The 17,501-nt window shown below is 50.1% G+C and overlaps 1 protein-coding gene across 1 annotated transcript in view; it reads right to left on the bottom strand.

The window, feature by feature from the left end:
- Positions 1-7,695: 7,695 nt before the first annotated feature.
- The window catches only part of TENM2 (teneurin transmembrane protein 2), a 141,211-nt gene continuing 131,405 nt past the window's right edge, over positions 7,696-17,501 (bottom strand). The window contains exons 18-19 of the mRNA XM_019635981.1: positions 10,438-10,568; positions 7,696-8,815 (exon numbers count right to left, since the gene is read on the bottom strand). Of these exons, the coding sequence (XP_019491526.1) occupies positions 8,054-8,815; positions 10,438-10,568 (893 nt within the window). The 3' untranslated portion in view covers positions 7,696-8,053. The remainder of the gene's footprint in view (positions 8,816-10,437; positions 10,569-17,501) is intronic.

The raw sequence follows: 17,501 nt of genomic DNA, 5'->3' as shown, positions 1-17,501 counted from the left end.
ATGCTTAGCTCCAGAGCCTCAGAAGAGAAATTCATTTCCAATCAGCAAGTTAACAAGTAACATGGTTGCCCCCATGAGGGCGGGGCAAGGTTCACAGGTGTGCTATCAGCAAGTGCGTAGATAGGGCAGGGAAGTTACTGGGGGAGTTGGGAGGCAAATCCTGCCAACACTTGGAACCACGGTCATGGACACAGTCCACAGTGCCTGAAATTTGTTTGGCAGAGCCCTCCTGTGGGCGGGGGGGGGGCAGGAACTCCCTTTTTCCAGGTGGTGGGAAGCTCTCCATCTGGGAGGCACCCCCTGGTGAAGAGTGAGTGGGGCTCACATCACCAACAGAGCTTCTGAGCCAGGAGGATGACAACCGCAAGCCCAGTGAAGAATCCAGGGCTGGATGAATGAAAGCACTCTGTGAACTCTGAAGGGCTATGCAGCGAGCAGTGACAGGTGCTAGGGGCCCGGTTCTGCAGCCTCCCCTCTTGCACTAAATGTGAGCTGGGCTGAGCGCTTCCTATCTCAGCCAAAGACCCAGGACCTGGAACGTGGGCTGTGTGTTTGGGAGGCTTGTGTTTTGTGCCTGGAGGTCGGGAGGGTGTGTGTATCTGCACGCTCAGGTCTCTGTGTAGCCAACAGAGCAGGGTGGCTATGGCCGCAGAGGTCCTATGTGTTGCTACATCCAAAACACAGGTGACATTGTTTTGTCTCCCTCTCCTTGCCGTGCCCTTCAACAGGGATGGCTGCCTGGAAAACAGCAGCTCCCACCCCGCAAACACCTGTGTTGCCCCTCTCCTGAGGAAACACCTGGCTGGTACCCAGCATCTCACCACCCACATACACAGCCCCATCATAGACTCACACGGGGGTGGGTTGGTAAGCCTCCGGGGCAGTAGTCTCTGCACCACAATCTCCAGCTTCTATCGCCCTGTGCACTGTCCCTCTTTATAGGGAGATGGGTCAGGTGTTTCAGGTTGAGTTTCCCGGGAAGAGGACTCTGGGTATTTCTTAGAGAATGTGTCAGAGCAACACCTGGGAGGCAAGACTGGGCGGAGGAAAGCTGGGATAACATCACATGTCACTCACCCAGGCCAGCAGCCAGACATCTGTGCCCCTGCATCTATGGACCAGTCAGTGGGTGTGGGCTTCCCCTGGGGAGCAGTGCGTCCCTGCACCAGGCAGCTCCCTTCACAGGTGCTGCTTGTGAAGTGTCTGCAGGCAGCTTTCCCGGCCTCGGGGACAGGGTGGTGAATGCCTGAGTCCTGAAGAGAGGGGTCTGCACCCACTGCAGGGGTGGTCTACACTGCTCACACATACCCTAGAATCTGGAAGAACGTAGAAAATGTTTTCTTGCTGCTTCTGCCAGTTTTTAAAAAATTATTATTATTATTTTTATTTTTTAGATGAGCCATCCTGCCACCTGTTGGCAGCTCAGCGGCTACTCAGCTTGGGCTGGGAGTCGAACTGCTGTTGCTCAGAGCTCGCACTCTTGTGCGATCTCTTAACCAACTGAGCCACTCAGCCAGCCCTAATTTTATTATTATTATTTTTTTAATGGTGCCAGGCCTGAGTTCTTCACTCTTGGGTATCACATTGTCCATATCCTTGAAGTCAACAGAGAAAGCGTTTAACCCATGGACATCCTCTTCTTCTCCTGATCACTCTCCTGACCCCTGTGTCATTGGCCTCGGGAGGCTTGGCACAACTCAAGTGCTGCAAGAACCAAGTTGCACCCAAGCAGTGGAGGTTCCAGCAGCAACAGAAGGAAGGAAGAACCGCTTCCAAGCAGCCCTTGAAGGCTCCCTGGTTGGGGGTGATGGACATGAACTCACACTCTCTAGAAATGCTATAGGGTCCCATGGTTGTAGCCCCAGGCCCTGCCCAGGGAACATAAGTTGGCCCTCGTCCATCACCACCCAGATGCTCCATTTCAAGAGCCGTGTGGCCTCAGGCATCAGGACAGGACAGGAAGGGAATAAAACATTAGACTGTCATCGCAGGCCCTAGCATCTTCCGCAAGTCCCAGGGGAAGGTCATTGCGAGGTCTCCAGACTCCTCTCCATTGTCACTTCCCCCTGTGGATTGCTCTGACATGCACCGCTGTTACACTCTGTGGACTGCCCCCTGCCACCCAGAACCTGCAGCTGCTGTGTCCTAGGAGTGCTGTTTTCCTGCCTCCCTCCAAGCAGGACAGATCCTCAGGGAGGTCTGGGGAGCAGAGAGAGGACCTGGGAAGGGTGGGGAGAGCAATCAGTTCTCTCCTCCATGAGCTCAGCTGCTGAGTGGCTCCTGGGTGCTGGAGCTCAGAAGAGAATTGGCAGGGACCCAGCCCTTTGCTCTGGAACCCCTGGCTTGGGGGGGTGCCCCTTGGATGAACACAGGCGAGTTCTGATAAATGTCTCCTTAGGGAGAATTAGCTTGCTTAACCAGAAGACAGAGTCCCTTCATAGGGCTGGGGCCTGGGAGGAATGAGTGAGGAGGGATGGAGGAGAAAGCCCTAGAACAGTGGTTCTCAACTAAGGGCAATGTTCCCTCCCCGTAAGACATTTGGCAACATCTGGGGACACTATGTTGTCACAGCTAGGCTGGGGATGCTACTGTCACTAGTGGGTAGACACCATGGATGCTGTTAAACACCTGCAATGCCCAGGACCCCCCCCCCGACAGAGCCACCTGAACCCAAATGTTCATGGTGCCAGGAGCACAAGACCCTGCACTAGGACATAGGGTGGTCTGCTGGGCACAACAACCTCTGCTGACAGAACATGCTTGACAGCGAGGGGAACTCCTGCTCCCCACGTGTGGAGGGAGGGAGGGTGCGTGGACCCAGTGTGGAGGAGCAGGGGGCATCCAGCCCCCACCCACAGTTCTGCCCAGGGACAGACTCTCCAGGCTGGTGTTGGGACGAGGCTCCCCAAAGGCACGGCCAGGCCCATGGTGTCCTCAGGGGGATGGGCAGGAACCTTGGTGGGAAGCCCGGGGGCCTGGGGGCCTTTTTGGCAATTAAGGTTCAATCTAGACCTTCCCCAGCACTATTTGTGTACATGTCCATGTCCTCCCTTCCAAATCCCCATCAAAGCCGAAATAACTCCTTCCCCACGCTGCCCAGTTCTCCCCCCAGCACGCCCCTGTTGGATGGCTACTGTTTATTTGCTGGTTGGTGTTCCCCGCTAGACCGCTCCCGGAGGGCTGTGTTTCATTCATGCTTGGATCCCCAGCACTGGGCTTTGTCTACTGAACACTTTGTCCACCAGCGTGATTTGATGACAGGACGGACATATGCGTGATTTCGGTGGCTGTCCTATCAGCACCGAACACGTTTTGTCTGGGCAGTTATCTTCCTCGGGGAACTGCCCCTTCCCTCACTTTATGGCCCTGGAAGGTCTGATGGGATTGGGGACAATTCAAAGGTCTTGTGTGAGTCGAAGGGAAGGGCTCTCTGCCACTTCCATGGGTGCCCACAAGGAGGGAGGCTTGGGGCTGCTGGTAATCGCCTTTCCCTCTCCTGGAGAAAGCCTGCCAGGGAGGAAAGCCATCTCCCCAGGGAAGCGGAACAGCAGATGGAGCAAAGACGTTTTCTGAGCTCTGGATCCAACCACGTCCGAAATCAGTCATGCCTTTGGGTTTCCCAGTTTTGGCTTTGGGCTGGGGCTCTGTCACTCACCATCTCAAGTCTCCCGATCCCTGTTCTCATGCCACCTGGGGATAGCGCCAGCCTGCGTTCACCTTCGGCTCCGCTTCACTCCAGCCTCCTAGATGACAGATGTTCCTGTGGTTGGCTTACAATGGGGCCACTCCTTTGGGCTGGCGATGCTTGCCTCACTTAAGAGTGAAATCTGCATGCACTGGGCTGAGGTAACACTAAGATAAAGGGTGATGAGGGAGTAGCCTGGGAATGGAAACAATGGGATAGCAGGCTGAGATTGGGAGAGGAATTAACAGACACCTAGGAGGGGCCTGTTCTGTCGTGGGACTTCCTCTGGTCACTTCCCCTCTCTAAGCCTCAGTTTCTCATCTGCTCCTGGTTGTTTCACCAAGCGCATGTGAAGTTCAAATAACATCAGTTCATTTGGGTGAAGAGCTTTATGAATGCATAAGCATAAGGAGATCACTTTCACTGTCATTGGAATTGGCTCTCCGGGCAGGCGTTCCTCTCAGCCTATCTCACTGCCTGACACCTTCCTCTATGGCAGTTTAGGGCGCCCAAGCAAGTCCAGGTGGATTTTACGGAAAAGGCTGCCACCTTGTGGCCAAATGCAAACCCACCGTTTACCGGCAGGACATGATGGCTTGGAAAAGGCGGCCTTGAGAACAGGTGAAGCGTCTCTGGGAAGAAGCCCCAGCTGGAACTGCCTTACAGCCCAAGTGCCAGTTCTGGGCATTGGAGGGAGGGTTCCGGCTGCCCAGCTGCGTCAGGTTGGAAGGTGGGGCTCGGGTGTGGACATGGGGGATCAGAACTTTCCTGGAAAGCCCCGACTTGGGCCCATCAGAGGACCCCTGAAGATAAGCCTCAGTTATACTTCTCCTTAAACCCTTCTCCCTAGGTGTTGGTCCTTTCTCCTGGGTGGGGTGGGGTGCAGGAGGCGTGATATTGGAGAGAGGTCCCCAGATCCTGCTCTGGGCTGGGAGGGCTCCCCACGGGCTTCTCGCCTGAGATCAACGCCCTGCCTTGCTTGGCCCCACTGGCTGCATCCACCCCGAAGAGACACAACACAGTGGTTAGTTTCCTTGTAGCTCCCACCAGACCAGGCTTCAAGCTGCAGGCTGTCCTGTGGGCGCATCTCCAAGCGACTCTGACACCAGTCAGATTAAACAAGGTAGGTGGCAGCTGGACAAGAGCACGCAGGAGGAGCTGTCTCCTGCCGGGAAATGGCCCAAATTCACTGTACTTGGGGAAATGAGGGTGTTCACCCGGGCTTCCGAGAAGGATGTTCCTCGGAACATTTTTTTTTTTTTTTTTAGCTGAGCCATCCCGCCACCTGTTGGCAGCTCACGGCTGCTCAGCTCGGGCTGACTCGAACCACTGTTGCTCAGAGCTCAAACTCTTGAGCGAGCTCTTAACCAACTGAGCCACTCAGCCGGCCCTCTCGGAACATTTTTGTTCTCTGGTTTGCTTTACTAAATCATAGCTTGCTCTGCGGGTAACGCTGACAGGGTCCATGAGGCCTGATTCCTGGTGTAAAGATGCTGGCTGCGCTCCCCTCCACCCCCCTTTCCTCCCACCTGGGGAGGCCACCCAGCCTGGGAGGCAGCAGTGACCAGAGCCCTGGGAGGGTCTCAGTGTGACGTGCCACCCAGACTTCCCGGAGTGGTTTTGTGATCTGCCCGAGCTGGGCTTGCGTCTGATTCCATCACTTACCAGATGGGGGATAACTGGCCTCAGTTTCCTTACCTGCAAAGTGAATGCCATTAGGAGCCCGTTCTTGCAATCTGGCCACTCAATTTACTTCCATTTCCTCCTCGATAGTCCAAAGCACCATTTTCTCAGGTCAGTGGCCACCAGCCTCTTCCTTCATCTCACACACACAACCACGTCAGCGTCCCCATCCATTCTCCACACTGTCTCCAGGGCACGTTTATGAAATTAAAACTGACTCCCTCTTGCTTTTAATTTAAAAAATGCAGTCTTTCATCTTTGCACCTTCTGAACCCTGCCAGCCTCTTCTGTGTTCCAGCCTAACCAATTGTCTCACCACAGGCCCTTTGCATAGACTGCCCCCTGGGTCTGGAATGTATTTTCCCCTCTTCACCTGGTTAACTCCTACTTAACTTTCAGACTCCAGCAACTTCTGTGACATTCTCAGCCTAGGTCACATCCCCCATACGTGCATCATGATTTTATAAATTGATCCTCCTTGGCACTAACACCCCTGCCATTTTCACTTCTCAGTGTAATTATTTCACTATTGTCCGTCTATATCCTTGACTGTGCGTTTCATGAGGCAAGGACCCATGTTCATGGTTAGTCACCTGCTTTGGCCCCAGAACTTAGCACAGGACCTGGCACATGGCAAGCTCTCAATAAAGTATTGTTGAAGGAATGAAAAGTGAGGATTAAGTGAAAGTATTGTGCGCAGGGCACTTTGCACTGTTCTTGGCATGAAGTGAGCATCTATAAATAGTAGCTGTTCATGATGTTATTCTAACTGTACGACTGACCGGTGGGAAACAGTTCATCTACATCATAAGTGCTCGTCTTACTTGGGTGGAGCTAAGTATGCAAGTTTTGGGGTCAATTGACCTAGTCTGGAAGAAAATACAAACACACATGTGTGCGCGTATGTGTATGCACACACACACACACAGAACTACATAAACTACTCACATCTTTCGATGTTGCCCTCAGTTTCCTGCCAGGATCTCCCAGACCTAGAATGTGGCAGCAAGGAGAAAGCCTGCCTGTCCCAGGAGGGCTGCAGGGCCCCATCCATGCAGGAGTGGGCCTGAGGGTCCTCACCGCTTATGGGTCCCAGCCCAGGCGTTCCTCTCCATCTCTGCTCCTGAGAGGGGGCTGCAGTTTGGAGAATTTAGAGCATTGAGATCCCACCAGCAAAAGCTCCTCCAAAAGTTGAAAATCCCAGCTCTGCCTGTGCATCCTGGCAGCTCCCCTTTTCTGCAGCAGCGTTTACCGTTTCCTCACCTCAAAGCATGTCCACAGAAGACCAGTGTCCACAGGAGTTTTAGAGACTTTATTTATGTATAAACCATTTAAACACTTTGCCATAAATTATCTTTGCCTGTCCCTAGTCTTTGCTTAGCAGCAAATTAAAATTAATATAAAAACTCGATGAACAATTCATACATGTATATTACAAAAAAGTTCCTGTACCAAAGTTCTTATCAGACATTTTTTTTGTTTGTGGTTTTGTTTTTTTAAAACATGTTTTTTTTTTGTTTTTTTTTTCCCCCCATTTTTGTGGGTTTTCTTTTTTAAATTTTTTTAATTTTCTCTCCTCGTGGTGACTGTCCTGTGATTGTCTCAGTTTCTGGACCAAACAAACACACTAATAATTTTAAATCGGAAACAGTGATTGTGCCTTGAGGCTATGTATGTACAGGGTGATCTGAAGTGGTGCCTGTTAGCAAAAGAGTGTCACAATGCCACACCTCTACTGCAACTGATACCCACGAACTACGGAATCTAAACAGACTACACCCTGTAACTGCGTAGTACTGTCCACAATGGAATCGTCAAAGACAAAAGAATATGAAATTTATCTGTAGTGATGATAGCCACCATTTTGAATTAAGTTTTACACTCTGCGCTCCAATAAATTAGCTCAGGCCAGGCTAAGTGGGGACCTGAGAGTTAAGTGCTGAACGGTATTATTTCGCTTTGACTTTTTGATGAACTTCCTTGGGTTTGTTTTTTTTTTTTTCCTCGTGTTTTTTTTTTTTCTTTAAAAAGGATTTCCAGTGCTCACTCTTTCACTTGTAACCCCTCCCTCCCCAGTCGCTACACACAAATCACCCCCAAAGTCGTGTTGTAAATGCACCTGTATTTTAAACGAAAACGTCTATAGTATTTGTCCAACAAGCAGTCTGAATGGTTTTCCTCAGCCGGTCCGGTGACGCTGGCCCCCATGGATGTCTGTCGCTCACGTGTGAATGAGTGAGGTAATAGGACATGAGGCCTTCTCGTCTTCATGTCTTTGTTTGTCGGTTGGTGTGTTTTGCTTTTTGTATTTTGTGGGTTTGTTTTTTTTATTGTTGTTGTTATTGTTTTGTTCCTTTTGGACACTTGGCGTCTCTTTTCTGTGTAGACCCCGAACAAGTGGGTCATATTTTAGGGGAACTTGGAACATTTTGTGTGTTTGTTCATTCATTCGTTTGTTTGTTTTTGTTTTCCTCAGAATTTTCAGCCAGGCTTTAGTCTACTTCAGGATGTGGGACTTTTTGCTTGGACAGTAGCATTTGAACTCAAAAAATGTGAGCTTTCTTGCCACTGGTACCCAAAGCAGCCCGGCCTCAGTGCCCTGTTAGGTCTTCATCTCCTTAGGAGAGGAGATAACAGTTACTCCCACTGAGCCATCCAGACGAGGAATGGCAGCCGATGATTTTGTTACCTCTTTCCCATCTCATTCTGTCTTAAAAACTGGATGTTGCTGCTACTGTCTGCGAGCTCTGGGTATTGCTCTACGGGAAGTACGTAATATCCCTCATAACCTTGCACACGTCCCGTGCTCAGGAGCTGCTGCTTCTCCCCCTCCGTCCACAGGCGGCTCCCCTCTCTCCCGTCCCTGGCTTTCTGCTGCTCCTTGGCCCAGGCGGTGCCCAGGGCCCTCTGTCTCGCCTGGTCCAGGACTCGGGCCTTCTCTTCATCCAGGGTGTCTGGGGTGAGGCCGTAGCGGATGCTGAGTAGCAGCGTGTTGTACTGGAACTCAACGTTGGTGAACCTTCGAGTCCTGCCGTTGACCAGCAGTGTGGGCTGCGACACGGTCACGTTCACCCCGCTGTCCAGCACCTTGCGGCCGGTGGTGGTGCCCAGCGTGACCAGGTCACCGTCGGCAGAGCCGATCTTCACAAAGTAGTGGGTGTCCTTGCCCTCGATGCTGTAGTGCATCTTGTCCAGGTAGTAGGCGTTGTTCAGCACGGACGCCACCTTGCGGCTGTCCTCGCTGGCGATGCTGGACACCCCCGTGGTCACCCGCCCTTCTTTGATGGCAAACATGATGCCTTTGCCGATGATGGGCGTGGTGGTGGCAAACCAGTGGCCTGCTTTCTCCCGGATGTTGGCGTGGAGCTTTTTAGAAATGACCTGTCCTTCAAGAGCTAAGAAGGCCTGATTGTGCCTCTCTGTTGTCTGCTGGACCCCTGTGATGAGCTATGGGCACAAGAAAACACAGAAAGCTGAGACAACAGGCTGGGCAACTGTGTGCACGCGGCGAAGCTCACTAAAAAAAACGTCAGAAAGAGAAAAGCATGGAGTCCCCCATGAGAACTAGTCTTCTGTCTGTAATGATATGAGCTAATATAGGCCTACCTGTTGGAACTAGGACAGGCTGGGGGTTCCCAGTGCTCTGAGGGTGTGGCCTGTCCACTTGTAACTGTGCCACTAACTAAAGAGACAGTGAGGAAGTTTGTCACCCTGCTGGCACCTGCGCCCAGGCCTACACACTTACCATGCCTCTCCATTATAGGAGAAAGAGAGTCAGTCTGCACTCTGATGGTTTGGCAGCTGCTTTGCACACTTCAGACCCAGGAATCTCCTGACCCGAAGGGCAGGGTGTTTGTTTGAGCAGCTGTGAACCCTGCTGCTGTGACCTAGATTTCTTTGAGGCCAATGCACTGCATATTTATTAACATCTTTGGATTAAGACCTTGCTACTCAAAGTATGGCTAGCAGCAGAGGAATCGCCGGCACCTGCCCTGGTAGAAAAACAGAATCTCAGACCTCACTCCAGACCTACTGAGTCAGGAGCTGCATCTTAACAAGAATCTGTGGCTGGTTGGTGTGCATATTAATGTTTGAGGAGCACCAGGCGAGGAGGCTCTAGCTTCATGGGCCAGACTGATTATCCCTGCGGTCTGAGTCAAGAGCTTTGGATTTTAGCCCTGTTTCTGCAGAGGGAGGAAATCGACACTACCGCCTTGGCCTTGAGTTTTCCACTCACAAATTACAACTTGTCTCAATTGGCGGTTGGGGGACAGGCTGGGATAATGGAAGGGGCTGTGTTTGGGAGGTAATGGCACTTAGATAAATGAGAGAAATGATGGCTATTCATCCACTAGTGGTCCCCAATGGGCAGAACTGAGAGAGCGCTGTTCTCAATTACCCAGCAGTCCCTCCTTGTCTCTTGCTAGTTACACAGTCTGGATAATTTTCAGAGCAGCTGAGACCTTTCAGACTTAGAGAGTGCTGACCACGGCTTCTGTAGCTGGGATTATCTGAATACTGGTGTTCCCCCCCCCGCCGGTCTGGCTGTGGCATAGGTCTCAGCTGCACCCAAATTGAAAATGACCACCCTTTGGTCGTCACTGAAAGACCCAAACACAAATTATGTTCTGCAAACACAATCTGTATACATTTGGGCCATAAAACACTGGGGTTTTATGTGGGGTGTAAAAATATTCTTTAATGGGACAGACACTGCAAACCATAGTTTTATTACATCCCATAAAACCCAAAAGGGTTATGCTATTATAGGCCGTGCCGATGGTAGGTTGCTGCTCGATTTCTCTGTGCTGTTGTTCATCAAAGAGTGACTCAAGGGTATATACTGAACAGATAATGATACCACAATTAAGGTAATAAGTGAGGTGCGGAAGAAATATGTGACAGCACTGACATTCACTTTCCTGGGAAGTCACAATGTTTCATGTGCCTTTTATACCCAGCTCCAGTGTTTGCCTCCTCTGCTCACATACCCTTGGCTCCCATGCGGTTCTGTTTGCAAAAGGGAATGGTGACAATCACTCAGATTTGCGGCAGGAACCTCCGCTTACCTGTCCATTCTCACTTGCTTGACTCTCTGACAATTCGTAGGGAGGAGGCACGAAGTACATTTTGGCTCTTGGGAAGCCGGGAATTATGTTGCTAAGCTGAAATCCAAACATCACAAGCCAGCTTTTCACATCTACGGTGGAAACAAAAATAAAGATTTCTGAAATCATCATGGATGGGAAGCAATAGAGGATCTGGGAGAGAGAAGAGAGTCACACGGGTGGTTGATGTGCTGATAACCCAGCACGTGGGGATTTAGAAGGCCAGTGCTGGAGCAAGGTAGATCTAGGTTCAAATGTCCTTGCTCTGTGACCTTGGCCAAGCTCCTGCCCCTCTCTAAGCTTCAGGTTCCTCACGTGTGAATTGGATAAACTACTGTACCAAACTCGTTGGGCTGTTGTGAGGACTGAAGGAGGAAACCCATGTACAGGGCTTCTCACAGTGCCTGGCACATGGACTGCTCAACAAACATGAACTCTTCCATTTGGCATCTATTAAAGGCCATTCAACGTGTTTGGAAGCTAGAGATACAATGATCACCTAGATGGGTAAGTGATGATCATTAATACTGCGTAGGGCATCTGGGCAGGGGGTGCTACATAGAGCCTGGCTCGTTATGGAAAAGAGTTCCAAGAGTGTATGGAAGGCAGAGTTTTCTGGCTCCTGAGCCCCTTTTCTCGGGGGACTACTCCCCAAGGAGAGGTCAAAAGACAGCTCTGCATGCTCAGAGTAAGATCGCCCTTCCCCTGCCAGGGATAGAGATTGAGTCCCTTGCTCTGGGAATTATACCTCCTGTCCCATGGGTCCTGCCATCCACCGAATGGTCCAGGCTCTCACAGCAAGACCACGTCCTCCAGGTTGCCTTGCCTCCTTCCACAGTGGTCAAACAGAGAGTCCTGCACATCCATCCCTCACCACACTCACAGCCTCACCCACATCATTAGCCTGGAGTCCAGCAGGGCTCACCTCTGTCTGCTCCTTATCCCTGTTTGTAACAGGTACCCCAACATCATGCCTTATGTCCCCTTTCTACTGCTTCCCAATTCCCAAAACACGTCCCTCAGGCCTTCTGGAATTCACACCCATCCTCAGCAAAGCCTCCATGCCATCAACCTCCTGCTCTAACTGAAGCCATCTCTCCCCCATGGACACTGGTTTCTCTCCTGCTTCTACAATCATTGGACCTGAAGGTATGACTACCCGTGTCAAAGGCATTACTGGCCCCAGGGCCACTCACCTGCATGTCTTTTTTTTTAAATTTAAATTTGTTTTTTCTTTTTAGCTGAGCCATCCTGCCATCTGTTGGCAGCTCAGCAGCAGCTCAGCTCGGGCCGGGAATCAAACTGCTGTTGCTCAGCGCTCACACTCTTGAGCGAGCTTGTAACCAACTGAGCCACTCGGCCGGCCCTTCACCTGCATTTCTTGATGCTTTTCTGTTCCACTCATTCTCTCCATCCCTCTGTTCCTGAATTCCCTCTAGTGATTTCATTGTACATGCAGTCGATCCTTCCAACATTCTGGCCTCTTGGTTCCTTTGCTGACCCTTCTCCCACTCACTCTCATGCTTATCCTCTGGGCCTTGTCATCACCAATGATTTTACTGGTTCCCCCATTATCTCAATTTCATGTGCATCACCCTCTGTCCACTGCTGGGACTCTTTCTAGCTTAGTCCTTTTTGTAACCCGACACTCATCCTCTTTGATCCTCTCCCCAACTTGGGACCTTCAATCCATCCTAAACTTCTTTTCCCCATCTTGATCTCTCTCCTTTTCTTACAGAGCACACATTCCATGGCCAATTGTGAGACTCCTTTCCTTGTGTATATTCTCAGATCCTTTGCCCTTTCTCACTTTACCACATTTGCTTGACAAAATCATTGTTTTGGTTACATCCAAATCCTTGCCTTTTCTATGTTTGTATCTATGCAGTTGAATGTGGCTGGAGAAATGAACATGACCGCACTGACGGGTGTCACTGTAAGTTCCTGACCATGAACCCTAATTGTCCTTCCTGCTGCCTGGCCATCTGATGATATTCCCTTCCTCTATTCGGTCATTCGCCCATTCTCCTGGGTGATGTTATATCTCTCATCTCTCTTAAAACCTCCGACACCTGCTTTCCCTTCCTCATCTAGGGCTGACCTTGTTGCCTCTTCTCCTGAGAAAACTGATGTGGCCGGAGAGGAACTGTCCCAAACTCGCATCCCATTTACTGGCCTACCAGCATCTGTACGCATAGTCCCCGCCTTCCTCCTGTAGCTGTTTAAGGCAACCCTCCACTTGTGCTCTAGGTCACATCCTTACTTGCACACTCAAGGACATCACTCCAACTCTCTCTTTCTCTCCCATGTCATCCATTTACTCCCTTTTCCAATGGATCAACCCCATCAGCACACAAACATGCTAGTAAATGTCCCTTAAAAAAGAATTCCTCCCTCATCTCTACTTCTCCTTTTAGCCACCACCCATCTCTCATCCCTCTTTACAAAAACTCTGCAAACTCAAAACAATTCTCTAGACTCACTGCCCCTCATTCTCCTCTTCCTGTTCTCTTTTGAATCAGGCTTGCCCTTGACTATACCTAAACAACTTTCGCTGAGGTTACAAACGACCTTCATGCTGCCAAGTCCAGTGTTAATCTGGGCCTTCATCTTACTGGACCCATCAGAAGCATTCGATGATGTGAATGCTCCTGCCTTTGTTTTTTTCTTTCTTGACTTTCTGGACAGTGCATTCTCTTGTTTATCCTTCTGCTACCTTCATAGCCACTCCTTGTCCCTTTGTGGCTTCTCCTCCTCCCCCTGATCTCTGTTTTTTTTTTTGGCTGAGCCATCCTGCCACCTGTTGGCAGCTCAGCGGCAGCTCAGCTTGGGCCGGGAATCGAACCGGCGACCCTGCTGCTCAGAGCTTGTACTCTTGAGCGCGCTCTTAACCAACTGAGCCACTTGCCCCCGGCCCCGCCCCCCATCTCTTAATGTTGGCGTGCCCTAGACTCCTAGACTCAGTCTATGACCAGAGAGGAGACCCCATCTATTGTCACAGGCATGGTCATCTCATCTGGTCTCAGGGCCCTAAATACCATCTCCATGCTGATGCTGACTCCAAAATCTGTACCTTCATCCCGGATGTCTCCTTGAATTCCAAATTAGCGTATCTAATTACATTTCAAATTTACATCCAAAACTGAGCTCCCGCTCCTCCTCCTGCGCCCCCTCCCCTAGTCTTTTCCGTCCTTGCAGCTACCAACATTGACCATTTTTCTCACTCCCACATTTAATCCATCAATAAATCCTTCACTTTTAAAATTTTTAAAAAACTTTACAAACAATGCTGCTATGAACATTTGTGTACACATTTTTCTTGAAAACCTGTTTTCAGCCCTCTTTAGTGTACACCTAGGTGTGAACTGCTGGGTCATATGGTTAAATCCTTTACTTTTATTTCTAAAATAGATCCAAAGTCTGTGTTTACTTCTCACCGTTTCTACCACCTCAACCCTGGCCCAGCGTCGCTTGCCTGGACTTCTAACTGGCCTCCCAGCTTGCGCCGCTGCATCCCACAAACCTTGGCAGCACAGCAGCCAGAAGGAGCCTTTAAACGTGGAGCAGACCATGCCATTCCTCTGCTCAGAACATTCTGGGGATCCCCGCCTCCATTTCTCTCAATGAAAAGCTAAAGTCCTCCTAATGGTCTACAAGGACCCTCACTCCTTGTCTCTCTGACCTCATCCCCCCACCCCCACCCCCTCCACCCCTTGCTCACTCAGCTCCCGCCTCTGTGCTGTTTCTTGATCACACCAGGTGCACACTTGCCTTGGGGCCTTTACACTGACAAGAGCCTCTGCCTGGAGTGCACGTCCCCGAAAGCATCTCCTGGCTTGCTCAGCTCTTTCACGTCGTCTCAGATGCTGCCTCTCCAGTACAGCTAACCCCAACCACCACATTTAAAACCTGCCCCCACCGCCATTGCCCCCCCCCCCCCAGCAATCCTAAGTCTCCTTACTTGGCTCATCTCCCTCCCGAATCTCCCTCTCCCCAGTGATCACATTCTAACATGCTGCATCATTTGTACGTTTATTATATTTATTGGCTATTGTAAGAATGTAAACTCCACTAGGCCAGGGAGTTAAAAAAATCTGTTTTAGTCACTGATGTCCCCCCAGGACCTACAACAACGCCTTGCACGAAACAGGTGCTCAGTAAGCATCCATGGAATGAATGAATGGAGGAATGAACACTGAACATATGTGGCAAAAGCTACCCTAACTGGTACAAGTGTGACAGAAGAACTAGCTGTACTTCCTGAGAACACGCTTCTGCAGGGGCTAAGCATCCTCGTGCCTGGGACTGTCGTGAGGGAGTTAATGTGGACTTTGCTACAAAACCTACAGGCAAGAAAGAACCCTGAGGGGGAGCTTGGGATCCATGGTACATCCACTGGCCTCGGCCTTGGACACAGATTAGCTCCTTGAAGGACTTGGCAAGTACACATATTCGTGACGGCCCATATAAGAGTGGTTGAAGAATACAGGTTTGAAATTGCCTTAAGAAAATGTGTCAGCATCAAGCAGGGAGAAGCCTGGTTTTAGTCCAGCAACAATCACGTGTTGACAGAGAAGCTACTTTGTGCAAAGTTAGTGCTGGATGGTGTAGAGCATGGGTTTACCAACGTTGGAAATCGTGTGCGCTCATCACAAAGGTGTTGCTATATCCAGGTATCACCTGTACTAGCATTTACTTCCTGATTTCTGAAAAATAAAATTTGCCTTTTCCACGGAAGTAAACCCACCTTTAAAAAGAAACTTTGTGAACTGAGGGTTGCTAGTTGGGAGGGGGTGGGGATGAAGGAGAAGGGGAAGGGATGAGACAATACAAATTGGTAATTGTAATATGACCTCAGGGATAGAAAAAGACAGTCCGAGGAATATAATCAATAATGTTGTAAGTATTTCTTAGGGGCCCAGATGGACCCATGTCCTTTTGGGGAGTCCACTTCATAGTCGATGTAGAGGCCTGACTACTGCATTGTATTTCTGAAACTGATGTTGAATAATACTGTATGTCAACTATAATTACATATATACATATAGTCTCTGGACATGGAGTAGAGAGCGGGAATGGATTCAATGGAATTGTAATAGATAAGCATGATATCGGGTGTGGGAGGGCAATAGATGGGGGGAGGGGGGTTGTTACCTGGTGAGGGTGAAAAGGGTAACTATTGCATTGTTCTGTACACCTGAAACTAACAATAAAAAAATAAATTAATAAAAAAAAGAAAGAAACGTCGTCACTACCATAAGTGGGAAAGCAGACTCACTCGATGCAAACAGAAAATAACTGTAAAGTTCAAACAAAGAAAACAATGCAATTCAACTGAGCATGATTCGGGTTACCAGCTACTGAGGGAGTCTTAGATCTGCTGTCTCCGTTAAAAAGGGAGATTAGAAGTGTTAATGAAGTGTTAAATACATACCAGTATCCAGCGGAGACGGTTCTCTTCCTTGACTGATTTGGAAGAATAAAATGAGGACTGAAAAGGCCTAACTTTCCCATCTGTGATTCCATGTTATTTAATAATACCTCATCTGTACACCACAGGAAATCATCCTGTCTTTCACCAGGGAGACGCAGTACATGCAGGGAAGTCCCAGAGAGGCAAGAGAAGTCCTTGCCTTTGGAAGCTTCTCCCCATCCGGGTCTTCTCCCTGGAGGGACCCCTCCCTAGCACTGCGGAGGTGACCTCTGGTCCCTGCCTCTGAGACCACGATTTTAATGGCCACTCCCATGAGCAATAATGGCTCATGTCATCTACCTTTTTTAGAGGTTCTAACATGGCTTGGTTTCCGAGTCTAACCCTATTCTGAAGTGTTTCTTCAAGTTGCTGGCCTCCTCTATTTGCAGAAGGCACAGCACCAACACCCCTCCTCCTTTCAAAGTAACTGGTGCTGTCCGGTGACAGGCTCCCAAAACAATCTGTTAAGAGGGAATCGCTGAGGCAGGGGATGGCGGTGCGGTCCCTCTAAGAGCTCATTACTTCCCTCTTCTCAGGTTCTCCGGGACATGTGATCACGTTGCCAGCTCCAACGCAAGTGTTCTCTCTCCAAAAATGCTGTCAGCACAGCAGCTTGGCTGTTATGGGTCGATAGAAGGGGGTGATGGGAGGAGGCTGTGCCTTCCTCCTCACGTAGGGAAATGAAACCCCAGGAAATCTGACTTTATGCTTACGTGTGCCTGGGGTTTTCAGCCCAAAGATCCGGCGGAGGAAGGGATGAGAAGAAAATAGAGTCAGGGTGGGAGACAGCTAGGAGGTTCGCTCAACTCCCAGTGTGTCTGGGGTTTCGGGCTTGCCAAAGCCATGGCACTCACAGCAGAGCCTGAGTCTGTTTCTGGGTGGAGCTGGAGACCCCTCCCTACACCCCCCAAAAAAGTATACAAGGTCCCAGCCTCTGAGTCCATTGCTGCTTATACGAGTACATCACAAATGCATCCCTACCATTTACTGGCCTTCTCGCTATGCTAGGTGCTTTACACCTCACGGTTCATTTACTTGTCACAACCCCAAAAAGGGTTAATGCTCTTGGTATCATCTTTTTGCTGATGAAGAAACTAAGGCTCAGAAAGGTCAGATGTTTGCTCAAGTTACACAGCAAGTGATTGGCAGAGCCAGAACTGGTGATGTGCTCAGGCTCTGCCATCAGGAGGAACCGGCCTAAGGACAGGCAAGCTCGGGGCTGGGCTCTGGTCCCAGATTGTCCAGCAGCGGGGAGGCCTCCTGGGATGCTAACATTGGGGGGGGTCTGTCTCCCAGCCTGTCTTTTTACTAATACCTTTTTTTATCACAGACGTATCAATCATCAATATATTACCTGTAAAATAGCTATTAAAAAGGGTGCTGCTTTGGAGCCGCGAGCAGGAAAGGAATCGCTTCTTGCCCTTCCTTCACCACCTCCTGGCAGCCACACCTTTACTCCAACCCAGGTGTCACAGGGCTCCTAACGGGTCCCCTGTACACTCTCCTTTGTGCCAGTGGCATCTCTGGGAGGAAGCAAACTGCCTCTGGCCTC

Source organism: Hipposideros armiger, unplaced genomic scaffold, assembly GCF_001890085.2.
Source record: "Hipposideros armiger isolate ML-2016 unplaced genomic scaffold, ASM189008v1 scaffold_25, whole genome shotgun sequence".
In the NCBI taxonomy this organism is placed as follows: Eukaryota; Metazoa; Chordata; class Mammalia; order Chiroptera; family Hipposideridae; genus Hipposideros; species Hipposideros armiger.
The sequence above is the reverse complement of the archived record's forward strand: the minus strand, read 5'-3'. Positions and strand labels throughout refer to the sequence as shown.